The following is a 21,334-nucleotide window of genomic DNA, read 5'->3' as shown; positions in this document are numbered from 1 at the left end:
AGAAACAGGGGTTGAGAAGACTGAGCAGAAGGCAGCAGGAGCTACCTTCCTCAACACGGAGTAGGAGGAAATGTCATTCCTGGTGTTCGTCCACAGTCCTGACGGCTCCCAGGGCTGTGGTGTGCAGGGAGCCAGGGAGGGGACCCATGGCTCAGAGAAAGGAGAAAGTTCGCATCAAATGAGACTTGGCTGAGATTCCGTTCTTTCTCTTACACTCTCTCTCTCCTGCCCCTGAAAGAAACAATTTTTTCTAATACTCTTGTAGTGTTCTCATGGAACTAAACAGGGAGTTTCAACTTGTTTTTAAAATGCTACATGTCATTCTAGACATGCAAGTCTAAAGGTCTAGACATTCTAGACCTCTAAGACATGTAAGAAATACAAACATAATTCAATATTTTTAATATTTTTATTAATTTTTTTAGAGAGAGAGGAAGGGAGAGAGAGAGGGGGAAACATTGATGTGAGAGAGAAACATCAATCGGCTGCTTCCTCCTGCACATTCCTTACTGGGGATCGAGCCCGCAACCTGGGCACGTGTCCTGACCAGGAATCAAACCAGGACCTCTCAGTCCTTAGGACCATGCTCAATCCACTGAGCTGCACCGGCCGGGCATAATTCAGATTATTTTAAAAGGATCTGTTACCTGGTACCCCAGATGGTCTAGAGAAAACTGTCTTTACACAGTTTAAATGAGACCACTGTGGTGAATTGTCTTGCTCAATATCCATTTCGGTGCCCTCTAGCATGCCCTTCTGGATGACAGAAGTTGGAATGACTGAAAACTACATTTCCCAGAATCCTCTACAGCAAAGGTCTGGATATTGCCACAGTTTGATCCACCCTTGAGAAATATGGAAGACAGAAGTGAGGTGGAAGTCATCTTTCTGCTCCTTTTGTCTGTTGCTGTTAAGATTGGGGTGTTGAATTTTCTGCACTTGCAGGGATGTTCCAGGGCCCAGATATTAGTTTCATGGAAGTGAAGAAACAGTTGCAGTGTCAGCAGAAATCAGATACAGTGTTCAGCAGAAATCAGATACAGTGTTCCAGAGTTTAGTCATCATCCTGGAAGGTGTGCAGGGGCAGGAACAGCAACAGTGGCAGTGGCTTCTTGACTGTGCTACCGTGGTGTCTGCCTGAACTTGACCATCCAGAGGAGGCTTCTTAATTTCCCTGCCTTTGACTCCTTGCAGAGGAAGAGCTGCCCTGGGCCATTCATTCAGCATTCATGTCCCGGAAGGCACTCCCGGGGCCAGCCTAGAGCCTGCCGCCCAGCCCTCCTGACGATTGTGTAGACATAATTCCCCAGTTGCACGTTTTCCTGCTCAAGATGGCTAGGGGAGTTTTGGTTTTCTGTGCCTGATGCTGGTACAGAAAACACCCTTCTGACCATCTTTGTGAGTTGAATTCTAGCTATCCTCCCACACCAGGAGGAACCCTAGTTCCCTGCCCATCTTGATAGAATCCTTCCTTTTCTGAACTCCCTTTGCTGCGTTGTCGTGGTATGGGACAAGATATTTGTATACCTTTTTATTCTTGGTTTTAGGAACTTTCAGTGTTAGTATGTTTGCAAACAAATAGAAACCCATTCACAGTAGTATAAAAGGGACACATTATTGTGAGAATATAGAGGCGCCCACAGGAAACAAGGATAGGACCTGCGGTCAGTAGGTGTCTACCTGGAGTTACCTACTCCACAGGGTAGGAATAGAAAAGTAGAAAGGCCCAGAAACCAGGCAGCTACCTTCACTCTGCCTCCCTCTAAAGCCACATGTCCTTATACTTCTTTCTGCACTCTGCGTCTTCTCCAACTCTTCTTACTCCCCCCACTTTTTTTTTTTTGCAGACTGCTTATCTGTTTCTCCTTATATAGCTCGTTAATTTATATGATATGCTAGAGACAGCAGGTTGCCTACTCAGTACCCTCTGTCTCCTGCCCCTCCCCCCAATTTTAACTGGGCACACTTCACTTGAAATAGATACATTATTCCCAGACTCCGTTGCAGTTAAATGTTGTCACATGGCCTCTCTCTAGCCAATGAGATGGTTCTTGGAAGAAGGTGGGCCTTTCTCTTCCTTTATCCTTTTGAGTGGAGAGCAGATATTGCCATTGGAACATTGTCTACCATATTTTGATCGTGTAAATGAAGAGATTAAAGAGATGGTGGATCTATGAGCTGGAAAGATCCTTAAGAAGGTGGTGCTATCATTCAGGCCCTTGAATACCTACCTCCAGATTTCTTGGGTGTGAAGAACTAAATTTCTGTTTTATCTAAACCATTTCTATTTTAATTTCCCTTGACATGCAACTAAGCCTAATCCTAACTGATATACATCCTCCTATTTCATGTGTAACATAGAAGAACCAGTGTCTCTTTCCCAAGCTCCAGGGAGAGATTAGCAGAGCTGAGCTTCCGAATCTCCCCGCATTCCCACGAGCAATGGCCAGGGCAGTTCCACAGCACAAAGGAAATACACAAGGTCTACTCATATAGGGTTTCTGGCTGTTGTTACAGGAGACATATGGGTTGAAAAGATACCTCAAAAGTTGTCGATGTCACTCTTCTTCAGTTATAAGCTAATTCCCCTTTCAGATTTATCCTTAAATATGTTCCCTTTCATAAAATATAGGCTATATTTCTACTTTTTAAAAATATCCTCACCCAAGGATATTTTTTCCATTTATCTTCAGATTGGGGGCGGGGAGGGGGGAGAAACATTGATGTGAAAGAGACACATCAACTGGTTGCCTCCCACATGACCAGGGACCGAACTACAACCGAGGTACATGCCCTTGACTGAAATTGAACCCGTGACTTTTTGGTTTAAGGGCCAATGTTTCAACACTGAGCCAAACGGGCCAGGACTATGTTTCTACATTTTTACACAGATACTTTTTTTTAGTAACAAGGGTAAGAAGTACCAAGCCCAGGTGGAAATTAGTTATGTTATGTCCTCTAAGTATGCTACCTTCTAGTTTTGGTCTTCCAGCAGAGAGTCTAGAAATCAGACTCTTGATTCTCAGTCAGGTAGAATCCAATATCTAAACAGTTTTTTAATTCAACATCTTACCAAGGAGAAGGATTTGTAATTGCAGAACCCATATTCCAAAACAGGTGACTATCTCTTCACATGCAGTCAACTCAGTAATACATAATGTGTATTTTATAAACTACATAATCATAGAACTTCCATAACTCAGTGGGAGGGTAATTTTCAGTTGTTAACTTTTTTGTTGTTGTTGTTGTTAATTCTCACCTGAGGATATTTTTCCTTTGATTTTTAGAGTGGAAGGGAAGGTGGGAGAGAGAGAAACATTGATGTGAGAGAGACACACCGATTGGTTGCCTTCTGCATGACCCCAACTGGGGCTGGGGACCGAACCCACAACCCACGTACCTGCCCCTGACCAGGAATAGAACCCGTGACCCTTTGGGCTATGGGTTGATGCTATAACTGCTGAGCTAAAATGGCCAGGGCTAATTGTTAACTTTTATAAAATAAATAGCTAACTGTTTTAGAAACCTCAATTATGCAGAAGTACACAAATCATAACATAGATGCACTTCCCTTCTCTCGGCCCACTGTTGTTGCTTAAAACATTTTTTCTTTATTGATTTTTAGAGAGAGAGAGAGAGAGAGATAAAAACATGGATGAGAGAGAACATCTACTGGCTGCCTCCTGCATGCCCCCCACTGGGGGTCAGGCCCACAACCTGGGCATGTGCCCTGACCAGGAATCAAACTGGTGACTTCTTAATTCTCAACGGGTTGTGACCCCTTTGGGGACCGAACGACCCTTTCACAGGGGTCGCCTAAGACCATTGGAAAACACATATTTCCAATGGCAATTCATAAAAGTAGAAAAATTACACTTATGAAGTAGTAACGAAAATAATTTTATGTTTGGGGGTCACCACAACATGAGGAACTGTATTAAAGGGTCGCGGCATTAGGAAGGTTGAGAACCACTGTCTAAGTCCATTACACCTGAGTTAGGGATGGACTCCACTTCTGCATGCATTCATTCATTCATTCATTCATTCATTCATTCATTCATCATTCCCAGCGGCATTTGCTGAACACATGCTATGGACTAGGATGGGAATTACCCAGAAGTAAAAGGAAGGCATGGTAGATATAAGAGCTGCCTGATGTTCATTTTGCTTCTGGGTAAACGTTGGTTTGTATTTTATCACCCACTTGAATTCAAGCATAACCAAGTGACTCATTTGGCTAATAAAACATGAACAGAAGTGATGTGGAGCTCTTCCAAGCAGAAATGTTCAGACTCATATGCGGCTCGTCACATCTTTTTATTCTGCCCCTGTAACTGTGGAAGCCAGACTGGAGATGATTGATCCTTTGAGGATGGGACTCTCAGCCGCTACCATGAACAGAGCCCCCTTGTCGATTCATCAGGGACAATTTGCATAAATGAGAACTTTTGTATTTTAAAGCCTATCCCACTGAAAGACCTTTTCTTGAGAAGTTCACAAACTAGCAGAAAGACAATTTGGATGCTTGGTCCAGAAATATACTGTACGTGACCAAGTGAGTGCTTAGGGTTCAGAGAAAATAAAACTTGATCATCTCTCCTCCAGCCTGTCTCCTATTCCTGTGTTTTGTTCAGGTTTCCATACTTGAACACTTTGTCTAGTAGCATTAGCCAAACCTCCCATAAGTCTTAAGTGGGTTACTTCTAAATGAGTTAGTCTATAAGACTACAATAATATGACATCAAAAAAAATTTTTTTTCAAATGTACCAAATTTATTTAAACTAAATGTAAAAGGATTGGCCTTTTCTTTTCTTTTTTCTTAAGAGACATATCTTTTATTCTAATGCTTCAAAACCCTTGGGATCAACATTAAAAATTTAAAAAATTTTGTGTGTCCCTTAAAATTCTGACAAATCAAGAATATTTGCAGCAGAGGGAAATTTCCCCCAACGTCATGTTCTCTTGTTAAACAGTTTCAAAGTAAGGAACTAGCTGGTAATAATGTCAATACAACAGGAAAAAATAGCTCATTTTAACTGGATATTCTTGCTTTCACTTTCGCAAAGTAAAAGATATTAAAGGAAGATTTCTGAAGCCCGTTCTTCTTTGTTCTTAATTTCCGTCTGCCTGTTTTCAGGCATACATTTATCTATCAGAAACTATAGACTTTCCCCCTACCTTCCTTTCCCTTCCTCATCAGACCATAAAGCTATCTGATTTCCTGTCCCCATCATAAGGTACCGCCCTCTTGGACTCCAATTCTTGAAATTAATTTTCATAAATGCTAAACTTTAACTCGGTTAGGAGGCTCAGCATAAAAGGCAAGACAGTGCTACAGAAACAGCCACTTGAACTGCACTTCTCCTTGAACCAGGGGGTGACCATGACCTGCTGCGAAGGGTGTACATCCTGCAATGGATTCAGCCTGTTGGTTCTACTTCTGTTCGGAGTCGTGCTCAATGCAATACCTCTAATTGTCAACAGGGTTGAGGAAGGCCGATTTTTCCAAAACCCCATCTCTTGCTTTGAGTGGTGGTTCCCAGGAATTATAGGAGCAGGTCTGATGGTGAGTACCATTTATTTGACTTGGAGAAAGCCTTGTGTGTTTGATCTAGCTCCTAAAAACCGTCTTTCAGCCTTACAGTGAGCTGTGCTGTGTCTTAAGATACACTGAGGAGTTGGTGGTATGCTATTAATTTACACTGGTGATGAGTGAGAAATGACAATGTAAATAAATTAAATATGTGGTACAGGCTAGGGAGCTTGGGCAAAAAAAAAAGATTAAATTGATAGAAGTTGGTTGGGTTATTACTTTCACATTTCTTTACATGCAGGGCTGCTCTTCCAAGCTTTATAGTTAGTGTTGGGGTCCTTTGGAAATAATGCGCTCAAGTTTCCTTCGGCAGCCGCACACTCGAGGTATTCACAGGGAACGCAGGAGGTGTGGGAAGCTCTCGGTAGGAATGGGAGGAAACATTCCACGCACGATGAGCATCCTGCATGATGATTGTGCGGCATGAACCTGGCATTGCCTGTGTCACGGGGAGTTGGTCTAAGAGGTTTGGGACCCAAAACCCTGGCTCTCTGACCTCAATGACTTCCTGACTCAGATCTTCCGTGCAGCCCAGGATCTCACGGTGCTTGGAGAATGTCAAGTTTGCTGGTTATTCACGGGTCGATCTTTGCGGACGTCTGCCGCAGAGCAGTGGAACACAGAACTCCCCAGTGTGCTTGGTCAGGACTCACCTGCGGCACCTGTAATAGGGTCATAGGCCTTCTCCTGGGAATTGTGATGCAGCAGCCTGGTAAAACCCACTGGTGTAGAGGAATAAATATTGTTTTTGGACCTGGCAGAGAATCTCAGCTCTAGTTCTGTCTCCAATATATTAGTCTGCACGTCCCTTAGCCTATGCTATTGTTTCTGTATTCATAAGGTGGGGGTGTAGCTACTGAAGTCTGGAAATCCAGCATTCAAAGGGCTTGCTTTTGTTTGTTCTACTACTTGGGTGCCATCCAACGGGGTCTGGTCAGTGTCCGAGAAACGAGCCTTTGTTTGGATGTGTGTACATGTGTGTGACTGTCCAATAACCGTTCTATCAGAGTGCTGTAGAGATGCTGCAACATGAAAGCTAGCTGTTATGAGACCCTGGACACTGTTTTCTACCTGCATCCCTGATCCTTAATCTGTTAACCGAGCGGGACGTATAAATACGTCAAACGTTGCATACAGTGAAAAGGGAATTCCCTGGTTATTCCCTGGTTAACAGGTTAATGATGATCAGTTACCATTGCTGGTTTTATCCCCAGACTAATGTGAAAATGCTCCTGGGCGGTTATGCATAAACTCTAGAGAATATTTGTTCTTAGGCAGGCAGACTGGGGTTGAGGCCACCCTGGCATTAAAAAGCCACCCCAGGAAGCACTCCCCCAAAGCTGATGGTTTCTTCTTCCTTCAACATCACGAGCAATGTATTCACCCCGCTTTAGGTAGAAAGAGCTACTTACAGGAAAAGCTTTTGGGAAGCTGTGGGGCTCTTTCTTCAAGTGGCCACGAAGGTTCTCATCCAGGCTGAGAGAAAGCTCCGTGCCCAACACAGGGACGCCACTGCAAACCCTCGCGTCTGTTCTGCTGTTCTAGAGGCTTCCTCTGCTTCACTAGTGTGACCTGCCTTTGCATTGGCTGAGACAGACGCCCGCAGCCGCCGGCCGAGACGTACCGACAAGGGCGATTTCCATGAAGCTCCAAAAAGCTCCTGTGCTAAAACAATCCATTTAGAATAACTCATGGCACTTTCGATATAAATGGACCATACCACAAATGCCACCACAATAAAAGAAAATCTCTTGCTAGCGTTAAAGGAGCCTGAGGTGATGAAGGCACAATACGTCCCAAGTATTCTCCTGGGAGCAGGGCTCAGAGCAGAACGAAGACAGCGAGGAAGACACAGAGAGAGACCACTGCTAAGTGCCAATTGCTGGGTTGACGCTTTCCACTGGTATTTTACTTAATCTCTAATAATCTGGTGGAGCAGATACTATCAACTGTACTTCAACAGATGAGCAAACAAACGTTTAAGAGTATTAACAAGATCACACAGGAGTTGTGAAACCCGATTCCAGATTTATCTGATTCCAAAGTTCTGTTTTCCACCAGCATTGGCACCAAAATCCACAACACCCGTTTCAGGCTGATAGAGGGGAAGGTGCAGTTCTTAACTTAATCCATAAACTGAAGCAACCAGAAAACTGAAGCATGGAAAGGGGTATAAATCTGGGAGGCAGTTTCAGAGAACGTGCACTTCCTTGTTCCGTGACTAAATTTAATTTATTGCCCTCCATAAATATTAAGGGTGTGTTACACCAGCCTATCTCTACTACTCGGGGTGGTAGAATGTCATCGAAGCATCAGATAACTCTTTGAGGCGTTCAATGGGCCCTTTGTAGATTGAACCTCAAACTCTAGACTAAGTTCACAAGCAAACAGGTGGCTGATGGGAGGGCTCAGGACGCAGGTGTCTTTTCCTGGCGCTCGGGTATGGCTCCGATGGTCCACATCTCTCGTCACTGGGTACAGCTATATCTCTAGCTATGCATAAAGTGGAGAAACCCGTTTCAAAAGGAATTGTGTCCTTCCCACATCTTTCAAAATACTGATAGTTCAAAATACTGACCTGTAAATGTACAGAAAAGTTCATAAGGAAGAAGAAATTGCTGTCTGTGATAAGCACTTTGGCCACAGTTCTTGAAATCTTTCCAAAATTGTTTTAACATTTTAACCTGTATTGCTTCAGAAACAGTTTTTTTTGTTGTTTGTTTGTTTGTTTTTGTGGGAAGTGGTGAATAACAACTATCAAATTAATGATTGATTACTTTATAAAATACACTCATTGTATGTTTTTATAACTTACCCAAAGCAGAGGTGAACCTTTTTATCTTTAGAAATCATGACTAAGAGTGTTCTGTAATTATCTTTGACCATTTTATGCTAACTGAAAAAAAAAAATCAATAGATATTATTTTTCTAAGCACTAAAAAAAGGCTTAAAATGTTTCTTCTTAAAAAAAAATACAGCCCGGCTGGTGTGGCTCAGTGGTTGAGCGTTGACCCATGCACTAAGAGGTGGCCAGTTCGATTCCCGGTCAGGACACATGCCCAGGTTGTGGGCCCGATCCCCAGTGGGGGGCCTGCAGGAGGTGGTCAATCGATGTTCTCTCTCATCGATGTTTCTATCTGTCTCTCCCTGTCCCTTCCTCTCTCTCTAAAATCAATAAAGAAAATATTTAAAAAAAATAAGGGGGTGGGCAAAAGTAGGGTTATAGGTGTAATACAAATAAATAATACAATAAGTAATGAATAATATTACAAGAATAAACTGTTTTGTGTACTCACAACTGTAAGTCTACTTTTGCCCACCCCTGTGTTAATGCCATTTGATACAAGATTAATTGTAAGCCTGATCTTAATCATGCTTATTTATTGAGTTCACTTATTACACAATGGTAATTTATCAATTCTTAAAGTCCTAGAAAGAAATTGTTCGATGTTAAACAAGTTGGGTGTTTGTATCACAAGCGTTTGCAGAACACAGTTTTTATATTTATGAGGAGCTATGGCCCTGGACTGCTCTCATGCTCAGGTACTCAGAGGATCCCCAAGGTCTGACCTCGTCGTGGGGTTCAGTGGCCCACAGTTCTCCCGCCCTGCATGTGTCAGTCATGCACTTTACTCCAACAACTGCATGCAAGGATGGGCCTTGTAGGGAAGAAGGAACACCGCCACTTCTTCATACAAACATACGACCAGCTAGACGGTCAGTTTCACGACTCTTCTGCATTCAGACGTGCTTAGGAATGAAAGAAAAAGAGTATTCTCACAGTTACGCATGTTAACAGACTGCCGGGAAGATTTGTAGCTCAGTCACACACTGCACACCTTCTCCATTTTAATATCGCCCTTTAAAGGGCCCCTCCTATTTCTAGGCTCTGAATGGGCAAAATCGTCAAGAAACTATGATGTAATAGAGGCCTGTCAACATGCCATGAGGTCAGTTGGGAGGAGGTTCACATAACTTATTGTTACCTTGTAAGAGTAAGTGTTTAGCATCTCTGAAATAAATTAATCCTGAAGAAAGCCAGCAGAGGTCTATTTACATCAATAAGTAAAATGGGATGATTGATCCATTTAAGCTATAATTTAATATTGCCCTAACTTTCTTCTACCAGCTTTATTAATGTTAGAAATCAGCGATCGACACATTTTTTTCTGTAAAGAATCAGATCGTGAATATGTTAGGCGCTGGGAACCAGTCTTTCACATCTTCCCAACCGTCCTGTTGGTGTGGGAGAGCAGCCACGCTACTCCCCGAGAGGGGGCATGGCTGTGTTCTAGTAAGACTTTGTCCACGACGCGTCAGTGGTGGGCCCCAGTGTGCAGGTTCGTGCGCAGTGACTTGCTCCTCAAGCTCAGGAGGCAGTACAGCTTGTGAGAACAACAAAAGAGGCTAGTCCATAAACACTGACAAGCTATTCCGGAGCTAAATTTTCCTCCCTTTCCTCCTGGGCGCTCAGCTCCACCCCAGAAGAGCTGCCATACATGCATGTGACCTTTGCGTGACAAAGGTGTTGAACTCAGGGCAGAGTGGAAGCAGTCTCACAACCACGGTGTTCTGCAGAAGCGCGTGCGGTCGGCACAGGGCAGAGCGGGTGCAGGTTGTCAGAACGCTGCCTTGGGAGGCGGTCGGTGTTGGACCTGCTCTGACAGCACAAAGGCAGATCCGGTCTCGGGCAAAGAAGCTGGGGAAGGGTGGAGGGCAGTGAGGTGAGCCAGGGTGGTGGGGGGAGAGGAGCATAAACGTGCTCTAGGAGGGAAGACAGAGCTGCGAGATTGGCCAGCGGGGAGTCTGGGCTTTGCTCAGCTTGGAATCCAAACTCCTCCGCTTTCTTCGAGAAGTTAGCCCCTCTCTGTGCCTGTTTCCTCCACGTACAAGGAGGGTGCGAAGAGCCCTCCCTCGCTGGATGGTGGAGGCTGGAATGAACTGCACCGTGTCCAGCACCCAGAACAGCGCCTGGCATGTCGCGGGAACTCTACACAATGTGGGGACTCGATACAATGTTAGAAAACAAGGGTGGAGGGACAGACAGAACTGCTCACAGGCAGCTGGGCTGAGTGGCAGAAATCAAAGCACCTCATGGCTATAATGTCTTAGTGGAAGGAAGTAATTTACAGTCCATTCCTCAGTGATGCAAAACTTCACCACAGCTGCTGACTAGCGATGACTGCAAAGGTAAACGTGTCCGAAGGTGATGCTGTTTGTCACAGCTTCCCTCGCGCTGCGCTTCTCTCGACACACAGTGCAGCCGGTGCAGGGTTTCTGAGCATCAGCGTACAGGAAGGTCATGACACGTCATGGGGTGAAGGAGCAGAAAGGAGAACGTGGAACTGGGAATATTTCCCAACTGCTAAGTGGGGACCCTGGGGGCAAGAGGAAAGTTCGGGAGGAGGGGAAGGAGTTGCCAACTGCCAGTCAAACAAATCCAGCCACGCCCTTTCTGGATGCTTGCCAGAGTCAGACAAGTTTGGGGAACCTGGAGAGTGGTTGCAGATGATTGCAACTAAAAGGGGAAAAAAAGTGAATTTTGATGATGCAACCAATTCTCTCAGAAACATTCCTCTCAAACTCATGAATAAATAACTCACTCGATTTAAAATCCACATCTCTCTAAAGATGACTCAGAGTCAAGTCCCGCAGATGGGAGAGATTGAAAGTGTTGTCCTGAAATCCCCCACAGCCCTGCCCGCCCTTCCATCTTTAGGGTTGAAATGGGGATCACAACACCAAGGACTTGGCCAGGTTTCCTTCTCCACCTCCTGAGCCTCGAGGTCCCACAACTGCTGGTAAACAGAAGGCAGAGATTACTGCTTTCGCACCTGAGGAGAAGTAATGAGACTCATCTTCCCTGTTGCTGATTTCCAGGTGGTTCCAGCAACCGCAGCGTCCTTGGCGGCGAGGAAGAGAGCATGCTTCAACAACAAAACCGGAGTGAGTACGCGGCTGGGGCAGTCCCCCGTGCGCAGGTCCCCCGTGGCTCCAGAGCACTGTGCGGCTCCAGGGACAGGACCGGGCTTAGGATTGTCCTAACAGGACGGTTATACGATAATGAAGTTGGAGCCAGCCCCAGACCTCTCTCTCCTCCGTCTCCCGTTCACCCATCTAAAGGTTGGCAAAGAAAGGAGCTTCAGAAATCACACTCAGAGCTGCGACCAGTTTCACAGTAACAAAATGCTTGTCACTTTTGGGCTGTGTACAAACTTCTTAAGGAAACTGTATCCTCAGCTCTCTCATGCACGTGAAAGATTGGTTTGCTAGGCTCGGAATGATGATTGCGCTTCTTTAGTTAAAGAAGACACTAGTTTTTTTTTTTATACATTTAGTACATACCTACTATGAATACAATTTTAAGTTAAAAGTAAAAAAAGAGAAAAGAACCACTTATTAACCTTCTGTTGCTATGCTCAGAACACATTCAATGTGTTCTTATTTAATTCTCTCAAGTGGGAAATAGAATCTGTTTTATTGACCGAGAAATTGATGCGCAGAGAAAGCAAATAGTTGGCAGTATAGCAAAGCCAGTAAGGGGATTTTTATCTCAATCTGTCAGACTCTCAGATCCACAATCTCTGCTCTACTGATGCCACGAACACTGTTATCAATAACACTGTTACCAATAACACTGTGTGAGGGCTCGAATAATTCTCCAAGGAAGGGGGAGACCAATGGAGAAGCAGTCACAGTCAGTTCCTGGCTGAGCTTGAGGTTTGAAAACAATGGTTCTCAGCCTGATGGGAACATTAGAATCACCTGGGAAGATCTTAAAAAAGCAATGCCTTGTGCCCCCCGCCCCCTCCCCACCACCCCTCCGAGATTCGTCGTCGGTATTTTTCAAAAACACCCCAGGTGATTCTGATTGCTCCCAGCGACGAGAACCACTCTTTAAAGAAGTACAGGTTTAGATCCATATTTCACATTTATATTTTTTAAAATTACCTTTTCCTGTCATTTAATATCTCCCCAGGATTATAATTACTTTCCTAGTTATTTATAGTCCATCTTTGTTCCTGACCCATTGTAGGTCATCAATAAATCGTAGTTTTCAATTTTCCCTCCCTGCACTTTTCTTTTTAAACAGTCGCCGTCTGGAGTTTGACTTGGCATTACCTCTACGCTGTGCTCACGCCATTCTTGAGAAAGACATCCTGAGATATTTCTGAATTTCCAGACTTAAAAATGTCAGAATCCTTAGATTTTTCTCTCAAATCACATTTCCAGGAAGAATCTCTCTCCATCCCCTGCAGATTCTTTCCTGACAAATTCTCATCTTTTCAATGATCATTTCTCTCTCTCCCTTGAGGGCAGTGAGTTGAGAATAACCACTTTTGCAGGCAGGTTTGAGCCGCTGGCTGAGTGGGGGCAGTGTGTGATACTGCCCAGGCTCTGCTAACCAGGTGCTGGCTGTTAAATCGCCAGTTTATACGGATTAGGTGAAACAGAGTTTTTGCCACTTTTCTCACCCACTGTGTGAAGACCAAAGCATCACAGTCATGGTACAGGCTAGATCTTGGGAGAGAGGGGAAGAGGTGGTCACCAAGATGTGCCCCCTATTTTAACTGTTCCCACTATTTCCCCTACTTTAATCCCTTCCTTTCGTCCACGTCTCGATTTTGTCTCTGCACACTTTGGTTTTGCTGAGTCACTTAAATGAACTCCAACTCTAGGGGAAATGCAGATCTTGGAATCACGTCTAAAGCCAGGCTTCCGTAGTGATGAGAAGTCAAAAACAAGAGATGACCCAAATGCAGTATAAACACAGTGGCACTTCTTGATGAGCAAATTAAAGTAACTTGCACAGGCCACAGTAGTGCAGGAGAATCAGGGTTTGGATCACACTGCAGATCCATCATTCTGGGCTTTGGGCTGGGAGCACTGTAGGCTAGTGCCTAGACCCTGACCACCAGTGTTCACCGGCTGTGAGGGCCGGACACCTGATCAACCTCCACAAACTGCAGTTTTCTCATCCAGAAGGTGGGAATAACAAGTGTCCATCTCTTGGGGTTCCTGAAAGGACAGTAAAGCCCAAGGCCCCTCAACACACACCATATAAGAAGCCACTTACTCTGTCTGCTCATTAAAGGCAGGAATGAGAAATACAGCATGTGGACCCTCCAGGAGCTGCAATATCACCAGGCTAAGGGGAGAGTTCTCCTTCACTTCTGCAGTCACTCTAGTTGTACTTAACACTGACTAATAAAACACTCCACTGGAACCACACAGGGCTTCTTTTTGGAAAACACACATATACACCAACTTGCACTTGGGCCATAACACTTCCTATTGCCAAATCTCACGCCTTTTTTCTGACTGATTCACAAAATGAAAGGTGCCGAGAGGCTTCCAATCCTTCCCCCTGGCAGTGGTGGTGCCGCGTCACCATCGGGAGGGTCCGGATGCACCTGCCCCGCCCGCTGAAGCAGACCCTTGGCAACGTCTGGCAGCAGTCCTGCGACCTGCTCTAACACTGGCTATTGACCAACCACCGCAAAACGCTGACCCCTGGCCACTTATAAAATCAAGGCCGAATCCAGGCTAAAGATTTAGGAGTCAAGAGAGCAGACATCACAGTATGGGTGGTTAAGATCTAGCCTAGGTGCTACGAAGTACACAGAACAGAAAGGAGGCACCAGAGCTCCGTGTTCAGTTGAAATGGACAAGGTTCAGTCTTTTCAGAAAACGTGGCAAGACCAATACTGTACTCTCTTCGTGAGTCAAATCAAATGGCAGACTTTACCCTCTGATTTTTACAATTCACACCTGATCAAGCTGTGCTCTTAAGATCTAGGGCTGAAGGCCACTGGAGAAGGGCCACAGCCAAGACTGCGTGTGATGCTGAAACATGGAACAGACCATGAACAATAAATAACATGTGCAAATGCACGGCTTCATTTTTCAGATGTTCCTCTCATCGCTTCTGAATGTAATCACAGTCCTTGGTGCCATGTACTGCATGGCGGTGTCTGCGCAGGCCCTCTTGCAAGGCCCTATCATCTGTAACTCTCCAGGCAACAGGAATTCCAGTTGTGAATTTGCATTTGACAAATTAAGGTGAGTGACCTGACCTGCGTTGGTTGTCTTACACAGCAGCTAGTTAGAATAGTGCGGTGTTCATACTGTGCCCTGTTCTTCTTTGATGAAACTATTGGGACAGATTCTTAGGGATTTAGCACATTAATTCCAACCGGCAGAAGCTTATAAAAAAAAAGGAGGAATCACTACATTCAGAATGCTTTGGGTGTGGTCTTGTCTAAAAGGAGTAATGGATTCAGATGGCTTATCCTTGACTTACAATTGTTTGGAAATACACACCAGAAACGTACGTTGCACCCTTGGAGGATGGTAATGGAGGAAGTCCCGGGGAAGCAATGGCTTTCTACACTCCTGAACTAATTAAATGTGCAAGCCCTAAGCACAGATTACCTGTATACTTAAAAAAAAAAAAATAGGGCCCTGGCCAGTTGCTCAGTGGTTAGAGCGTCGGCCTGAGGTCCAGAGACCCGAGTTCAGTTCCCGCTAAGGGCACGTACCTCGGTTGCAGTTTGTCCCCGGCCCTGGTCGGTCGTGCAGGTGGCAGCCACTCGATGTGTCCCTTTCACGTCGATGTTTCTCTCTCTCTCTCTCCCTCCCACTCTAGCTGAACAACAACAACAAAATGTCCCCGGGTGAGGATAAAAAAAAAAAAAGGAAAAAAATAAAATCTAGAGCCTTACTTATAAGCCCTAAAAGAAACCAAGCAGCCCATGGAGTCGTGTGGACATGCTACAGATGTAGGGATAGGAATGAATTAAACATTTAAGTCATTTATAACTTAAATGAAATGGAAGAGTTACAAGGAAACGGGTCCTCCCAGTCCGGTAAGATGGCTCTGTGCCTGCACCTGGGCACAATTTGCACAACCGGAAGAAAAGAACGATCGAATTCCTTGGTTTCCTCTACATTGCTCAGGTTGGAAAACAGCCAGACTTCACTTTTGCAGTTAAAGAAAAACTTCCCCTCCTTTTATCTTGCTACATTAAAAAAAAAGAAAAATCTCTCAACAATTTCATACCATGGTTGTTATAAATTAAAATCCAAAAACATTCCCTTTACTAACAGATCTAAAGTATAAAATTAGACGTGCTCTACACGTCCAGTCCTTAGCAGATGACAACTCACCAGGTATCAGGCTAGGCTCTGGAGGTGACAAAGTCAAGGGGTTCCCGCTCTAGTTGGGGTGATAGAGTTGGAGGGTGGGCAGGTACAGAACAGTGATCCTGGGCTTGCTGCAGACAGCAAGAAGCACCCTCATTCCAGGTGCTCAAACACTTCTTTTCCCAGGTTGAAGCGCAGTTGCTGGTACCCCAAAATGCAAACTCTCTAAGATCACTTAGTCCTACCCCGTAGTTAAGCCAGAGAAAAATCATCTCAGGATAGACGTGTTAGGGCAAAAAGTTTCTCCTATTCCATACCTTGTTACTGCAGTCACAAATCACTTTAACCAGACATATTACTTTTGTTTTCATCGAACTTATTGGGGTGACATTGGTTAATAAAATTATATAGGTTTCAGGTGTAATCAGACATACTATTTAACATGTCTTTTCTGAGTAAAAACTGGACCTCTGGTTTAAGGGCAGATACCACTGTGGTTTTGCGCTAAGAATCGAGCTCCTTCAAGGGGCGGGGGGCACCTTTATTTTCATATCCTTGGCTAGTAGAAGAATGGCTGCACGAAGAGGCAGAATCACACGCAGTTGTTGATATTCAACCATTGTTGACATAGAAAAAGTTTGTTGAATGATGGGATGTAGAAGGAACAAAATGTTTCAACCTGTTAGAGTATGTAGACACGTGCTTGCTATAATTTCTGGGCACAGTATTTCCAAAGTAGTTTGTTTTACTATACTTACCCTTTTCTGGACACAATGTTGCATTCTTTTGATGGTCAGTAAAATTCCTGAATATCTTGTCTTTTCTTTCTTTTCTCTGGAAGGATTGAAAACCAATCCTTCAATCTACAGTGGTTCTCCAATGAGTCTTGCGTGCTTCCCAGTAGCTTGAGTCCTCCCACCGTGAACAATGCCACGGCCAATGGCAGGAACACCTACGGCCTGCGCTTCAGGGATAAGGAAACGAAGCACAAGACTATCCATTTCCTGGTGTTTTCAGGCCTGCTGGTTGTGGGGCTTCTTGAGCTCCTGTTTGGGGTCAGTCAGATAATCATCGGTTTCCTGGGCTGTCTTTGTGGAGTCTCCAAGCGAAGAAATCGAATTGTGTAATTTAATGGTAACAAAATGGAAATATTAGCAGCTTGAATCATCTGAGAATTGCATTTAAAAGACACTCTTTTAGAAGTTAGAAGTTCAATGACAGAACATTATCTAGAAAGCTGTATTCATCCTTTTAGTCTAGAAGGTTGTTTTTAAAGTCACCTAGAAGGTGATTAAAAAAAATCAGTCTTTCACATATAAAATAAAGCATGCCGGTAAATGCACATTGCTTTCATACAAAAAAGTAAAAATCATCAGTAGTTGACATGGGGAGCAGCGAAGAGAAGCTTTCAGTGTGTTTCGTATCTCTCTGTACTACTTGAATTTTCTAATTCTATCTTCTGGTGTGCAGAGAGGGAGGGAGAGGAAAGGGAATGGGTTATGTAGGGGGGGAAGACGAAGGAACAGATGCTATCCTGGAAGTAAAAGTAAGGGACCTTTTCCTTGCTTGTATTTCTTTACATTTGAAGAAAAAATAATCAATCTCTAACCTGAATGTAATTAAGTTTCTAGACTGAATTCCTAGCTTACAGGAGACCCAGGGAAAGGGATATATTCAAATTCTAAAGGTAGGACACTGAATGGTCAATAGCCTTCTGCTTTCAACAAGAAAATGGACAGGAGAAATAAAAAGCGGAATGTGTAGAGGGAACTGTTCTATATTTAGAACAAAGAGATGAGATTCAACTAAAGGTATTATGTGGACCTTGTTGGGAATAACCAGGGAAACTTGGACAAGTATTGGTTTGGGTTATATCAAGGACTTATTGTGAATTTTTATGGCTGACAATGGTTTTATGGTTATACAGGAAAATGTCCTTATTTTTTAGAAATGCAGATTTCTAGGTGTTTGGGAGAAAATGTCATGTTTTTTAAATACTTCAGCCAAAAGTAAAAGCAATGGAGAAATATATAGGTGACAGGTATGTAGTGAGTCATTATACTTTTCTGTTTTCCTGTGTTTGCATTTTCTACAAAACCTATAAATACCTAAAAAAATTCAGTCTTTCAAAAGGTTTTCTATATATGACAATCTTTAAAAGACAGGATAATAACAACAGTGTATTTACCATATTAAAGTGTTATAAAACAGACTAAAAATCTATTAATTTTCTAAATGTGACCATTCCTGCATTTTATTTCAATTATTTATGCTCACTGGACTTCAGGTTCTAGAAATAACTTATAATACTTATATTGTAGCTTCTCCCCAAAATTAGTACCATCAAGAACAGGCCTTTTTCCCTTGAACCCCTTTGCTGAATGAAGACCTTCTCATGCTCCTGGAAACCCCTATTTATCCTTAAGGTTGAACCGAAATAGCTCCTACCCAATTGGCAAAGCCTTCCCCGCGTACATGACTCCAATAAATTAAGTTAGCACTTACCCAAACCACCACTACCACACCTGTCACAAAGCAGCACATGTTTTTGTTTGTCCATCACTATAAGAGAACAGGGACCAGCTAAGGCTTCTCATCCATTCATTCATCAGTCCCTTCCTGCTTCAGGTCGGCAAGGCCTGCCCCTGCCCTGGCCCCCGCCCCACCAGTCTAATCTCTGGCTATGTCCTCTTTGTCCCTCAGACTTCAGCACACACCCCCCTTCTTCTGAGAGGCCTCCCCTCACTGCCCAACGCCAGGCAGGTGCCCCTTTCTTCTCTGCTCCAGCCTGCTTCCGTTGACAGTGCCGTCACCTCAGGGATGGCGGTCTCTGTGCGCTCGCTTCTGACAGTGCCTCTCCCCCAAGACCGCAAGCGCCACGGGTGCAGGGACGTGTTCCCTGTGCTCACTGCTGGCATACTCAGTACCAAGCACAGTGCCGGACACACAGTAGGGTCACTAGAAATATTCTGACGAACGAGTTCGTGAATCCTACTTTAGGACTTAGCTTTCCGTGAAGACTTGATGCTTATTAAATGAATGCCAGACTGCTTACAGCCATACAATTAAAACACAGGTGAAATAACATGACAGCTTGCTGCACGCAATTGAATACAAGGGCCAGTGACGGTACACACCATCTTCGCCTCACCACGGATGGCCCAGTTCTCTGCAGGGTCGTGAAGAGACCGAGGAGACATAAGCCTCCCATTTCAGAGGACACCGGACAGGCTGGCTCCCAGTAGCACAATCAGCTGAAACAGCTGGTAAGTTACTTCCTGGTCATTTCCATCCCGGTGGAAACTGCTGACAGGAATTAAATCCCTAAGAGCTATTGGCCACCCGTGGTTAGGGACCTTTTGGAGACCTGCAGTCTTTGCATATACACCCCCCACCACACACACGTGTCCTTAGTCAAATCCAAAGCTGTTTTTCATTTCTCACTTCCATCCCATGTCGTCTTGTTTTGGAATCTTTACACATGTATTTTTTGCTATATCTACCATGTGAAATGTTCTCCCCTCTCCCCATCTTTCAGCTTATATCTCAAGTTGCTCTTCTTCAATACAGTTTATCACCCTTTAATAAGCCTTATTCCCATCCTCCTCCATTGATCTGTCAGGTCCTTAAAAACAGGGTGTGGCGTGTCTGCTGTAACTTAGGCACGCAGGTCAGTGCTGTGCCTACTCAGTGTCTACTCAGACGTGGGTCAAAGAACATCTGCAATACGGACATTGTGAGTGAAACTGAGGCCGAGGAAACAATTCAATTTCAATGTCAGTTAAGAAGCCACAAAACAAACAAAATTTCAGACATCATACGCAGCAGAATTTTTACTGACACATCACCTAAGGCAACAGAAACAAAGGAGAAAATGAACACATGGGACTACATCAAACTCAAAAGCTTCTGCACAGCGAAAGATACAATCATCAAAACGGAAAGACTACCCACTGTATGGGAGAACATCATTGCCAATGATATATCAGATAAGGGGTTAATTTCCAATACATATACAGTGCTCATATAACACCACAAAAGGAAGACAAAGAATCCAATTAAAAAATGGGCAGAGGAACTGAATAGCCACCTCTCTAAACAGGACATACAAATGGCTAAGAGACATATGAAGAAATGCTCAACATCACTAATCATCAGAGAGATGCAAATTAAAACAACAATGAGGTATCACCTCACACCTGTCAGAATGGCTGCCATCAATTAATCATCAAACAACAAGTGTTGGCGAGGGTGTGGAGAAAAGGGGACTCTAATACACTGCTGGTGGGAATGCAGACTGGTGCAGCCGCTATGGAAAACAATATGGTGCTACCTCAAAAAATTAAAAATTGAACTTCCATTTGACCCAGTGATCCCACTTCTAGGAATATACCCTAAGAAGCCTGAAACACCAACCAGAAAGAATACATGTACCCCCATGTTTGTAGCAGCACTATTTACAATAGCTAAGATCTGGAAACAGCCCAAGTGTCCATCAGTAGACGAATGGATAAAAAAGCTGTGGTACATATACACAATGAAGTACTACGCAGCTGTAAGAAAGACCTCTTGTCCTTTGAGACATGGAGGGACCTGGAAAGTATCATCCTAAGTGAAACAAGCCAAACAGAGAAAGACAAGTTTCATATGATCTCACTTATTTGTGGAATATAATGAACATAACAGTCTGAGGAAGGGGGTAGTCCCAGAGACGCGGAAGTGGGATACAGACTGACAATCCCCTAAATAGGGGGGTGGTGGGGAAGAGATAAACCACAGAATTTATATGCATGTATGCATGAACAGTGGACATGGACAACAAACTGGGGAAAGGGCAGGGAGGGGGGAGGGGGGAATCAGTGGGGGGAAAAGGAAAAACATCTGTAACAAAAATTAATTAATAAAAAATAAATTAATTAAAAAAATAAAATGCATTGCAAAATAAATAAATAAATAAATAAGAAGCCACAAAACAGACATCCACGCAGAAAAGAGCTTCTGAAAACTGGCTACTTGTATAAAATGATCCCTCGAGGTGCAAATGCTTTAACAAGCATCCTAGGAGCCGGACAATAGCAAGCCTTCCAGTCCAGGTCCGAGCAGTGCGACACTCGCGAGACTTAGTTGGGATACTGAGTGTGTTCAGTTGGCCACCATGACTGGCCCGTCTGTGTCCTTTGCTCCCGCTGTTCCCTGCACCTGGACTCTTTTCATTCTCTGCTTGTTGAAATCCTATGTATTTTTCAAGGTTGAGCTCATATCTAAGAAGTATTTCTTGCCTGTCCCGACCAGGCCTGAATTTGTTCCTCTCGACTCCAAAACCAGTCTCTTACAGTGACAAACACCTTCTAGAGCTGGGCTTTAGAGTTAGATTCAGGCTCTTCCGCTTTTCGACCTGTGACAAGGCGAACGTGTCTTTGTTCTCGTTTACCCTTTCCCTGAGGGCGCAGCCGTGCGGGGTCCTGGCTTCCCACAGGCATCTCCCACAGACCTGGTGCTGCCCCAGCGTGGAAGTTCACTTCCTGTCCCCTCCGCGGCCATTAAGAAAGTTCTGAGCTTCCAGTGTTTGGTAAGTCAACAGGAAGAAAAGTATA

General features: G+C 44.1%; 1 protein-coding gene across 1 annotated transcript; it reads left to right on the top strand.

Annotated features, from left to right (window-relative positions):
- Window positions 1-5,384: 5,384 nt before the first annotated feature.
- On the top strand, window positions 5,385-16,890 carry TM4SF20 (transmembrane 4 L six family member 20). The gene is made up of 4 exons (XM_036254820.1): window positions 5,385-5,567; window positions 11,475-11,540; window positions 14,506-14,657; window positions 16,582-16,890. Exons 1-4 carry the CDS (start codon window positions 5,385-5,387, stop codon window positions 16,865-16,867), a joined length of 687 nt encoding a protein of 228 aa, XP_036110713.1. The 3' UTR covers window positions 16,868-16,890.
- The last annotated feature ends 4,444 nt before the right edge of the window (window positions 16,891-21,334 follow it).

This window comes from Molossus molossus, unplaced genomic scaffold (assembly GCF_014108415.1).
Source record: "Molossus molossus isolate mMolMol1 unplaced genomic scaffold, mMolMol1.p scaffold_m16_p_11, whole genome shotgun sequence".
Lineage (NCBI taxonomy): Eukaryota > Metazoa > Chordata > Mammalia > Chiroptera > Molossidae > Molossus > Molossus molossus.
This window is presented reverse-complemented; position numbering and strand designations above follow the sequence as displayed.

Coding starts and splice junctions, on each gene's coding strand:
- TM4SF20 (XM_036254820.1), top strand. CDS start 5,385: ATGACCTGCTGCGAAGGGTGTACATCCTGCAATGGATTCAGCCTGTTG. Junction 11,541..14,505: donor GCTTCAACAACAAAACCGGA/GTGAGTACGCGG, acceptor TTCATTTTTCAG/ATGTTCCTCTCATCGCTTCT. Junction 14,658..16,581: donor TTTGCATTTGACAAATTAAG/GTGAGTGACCTG, acceptor TTTCTCTGGAAG/GATTGAAAACCAATCCTTCA.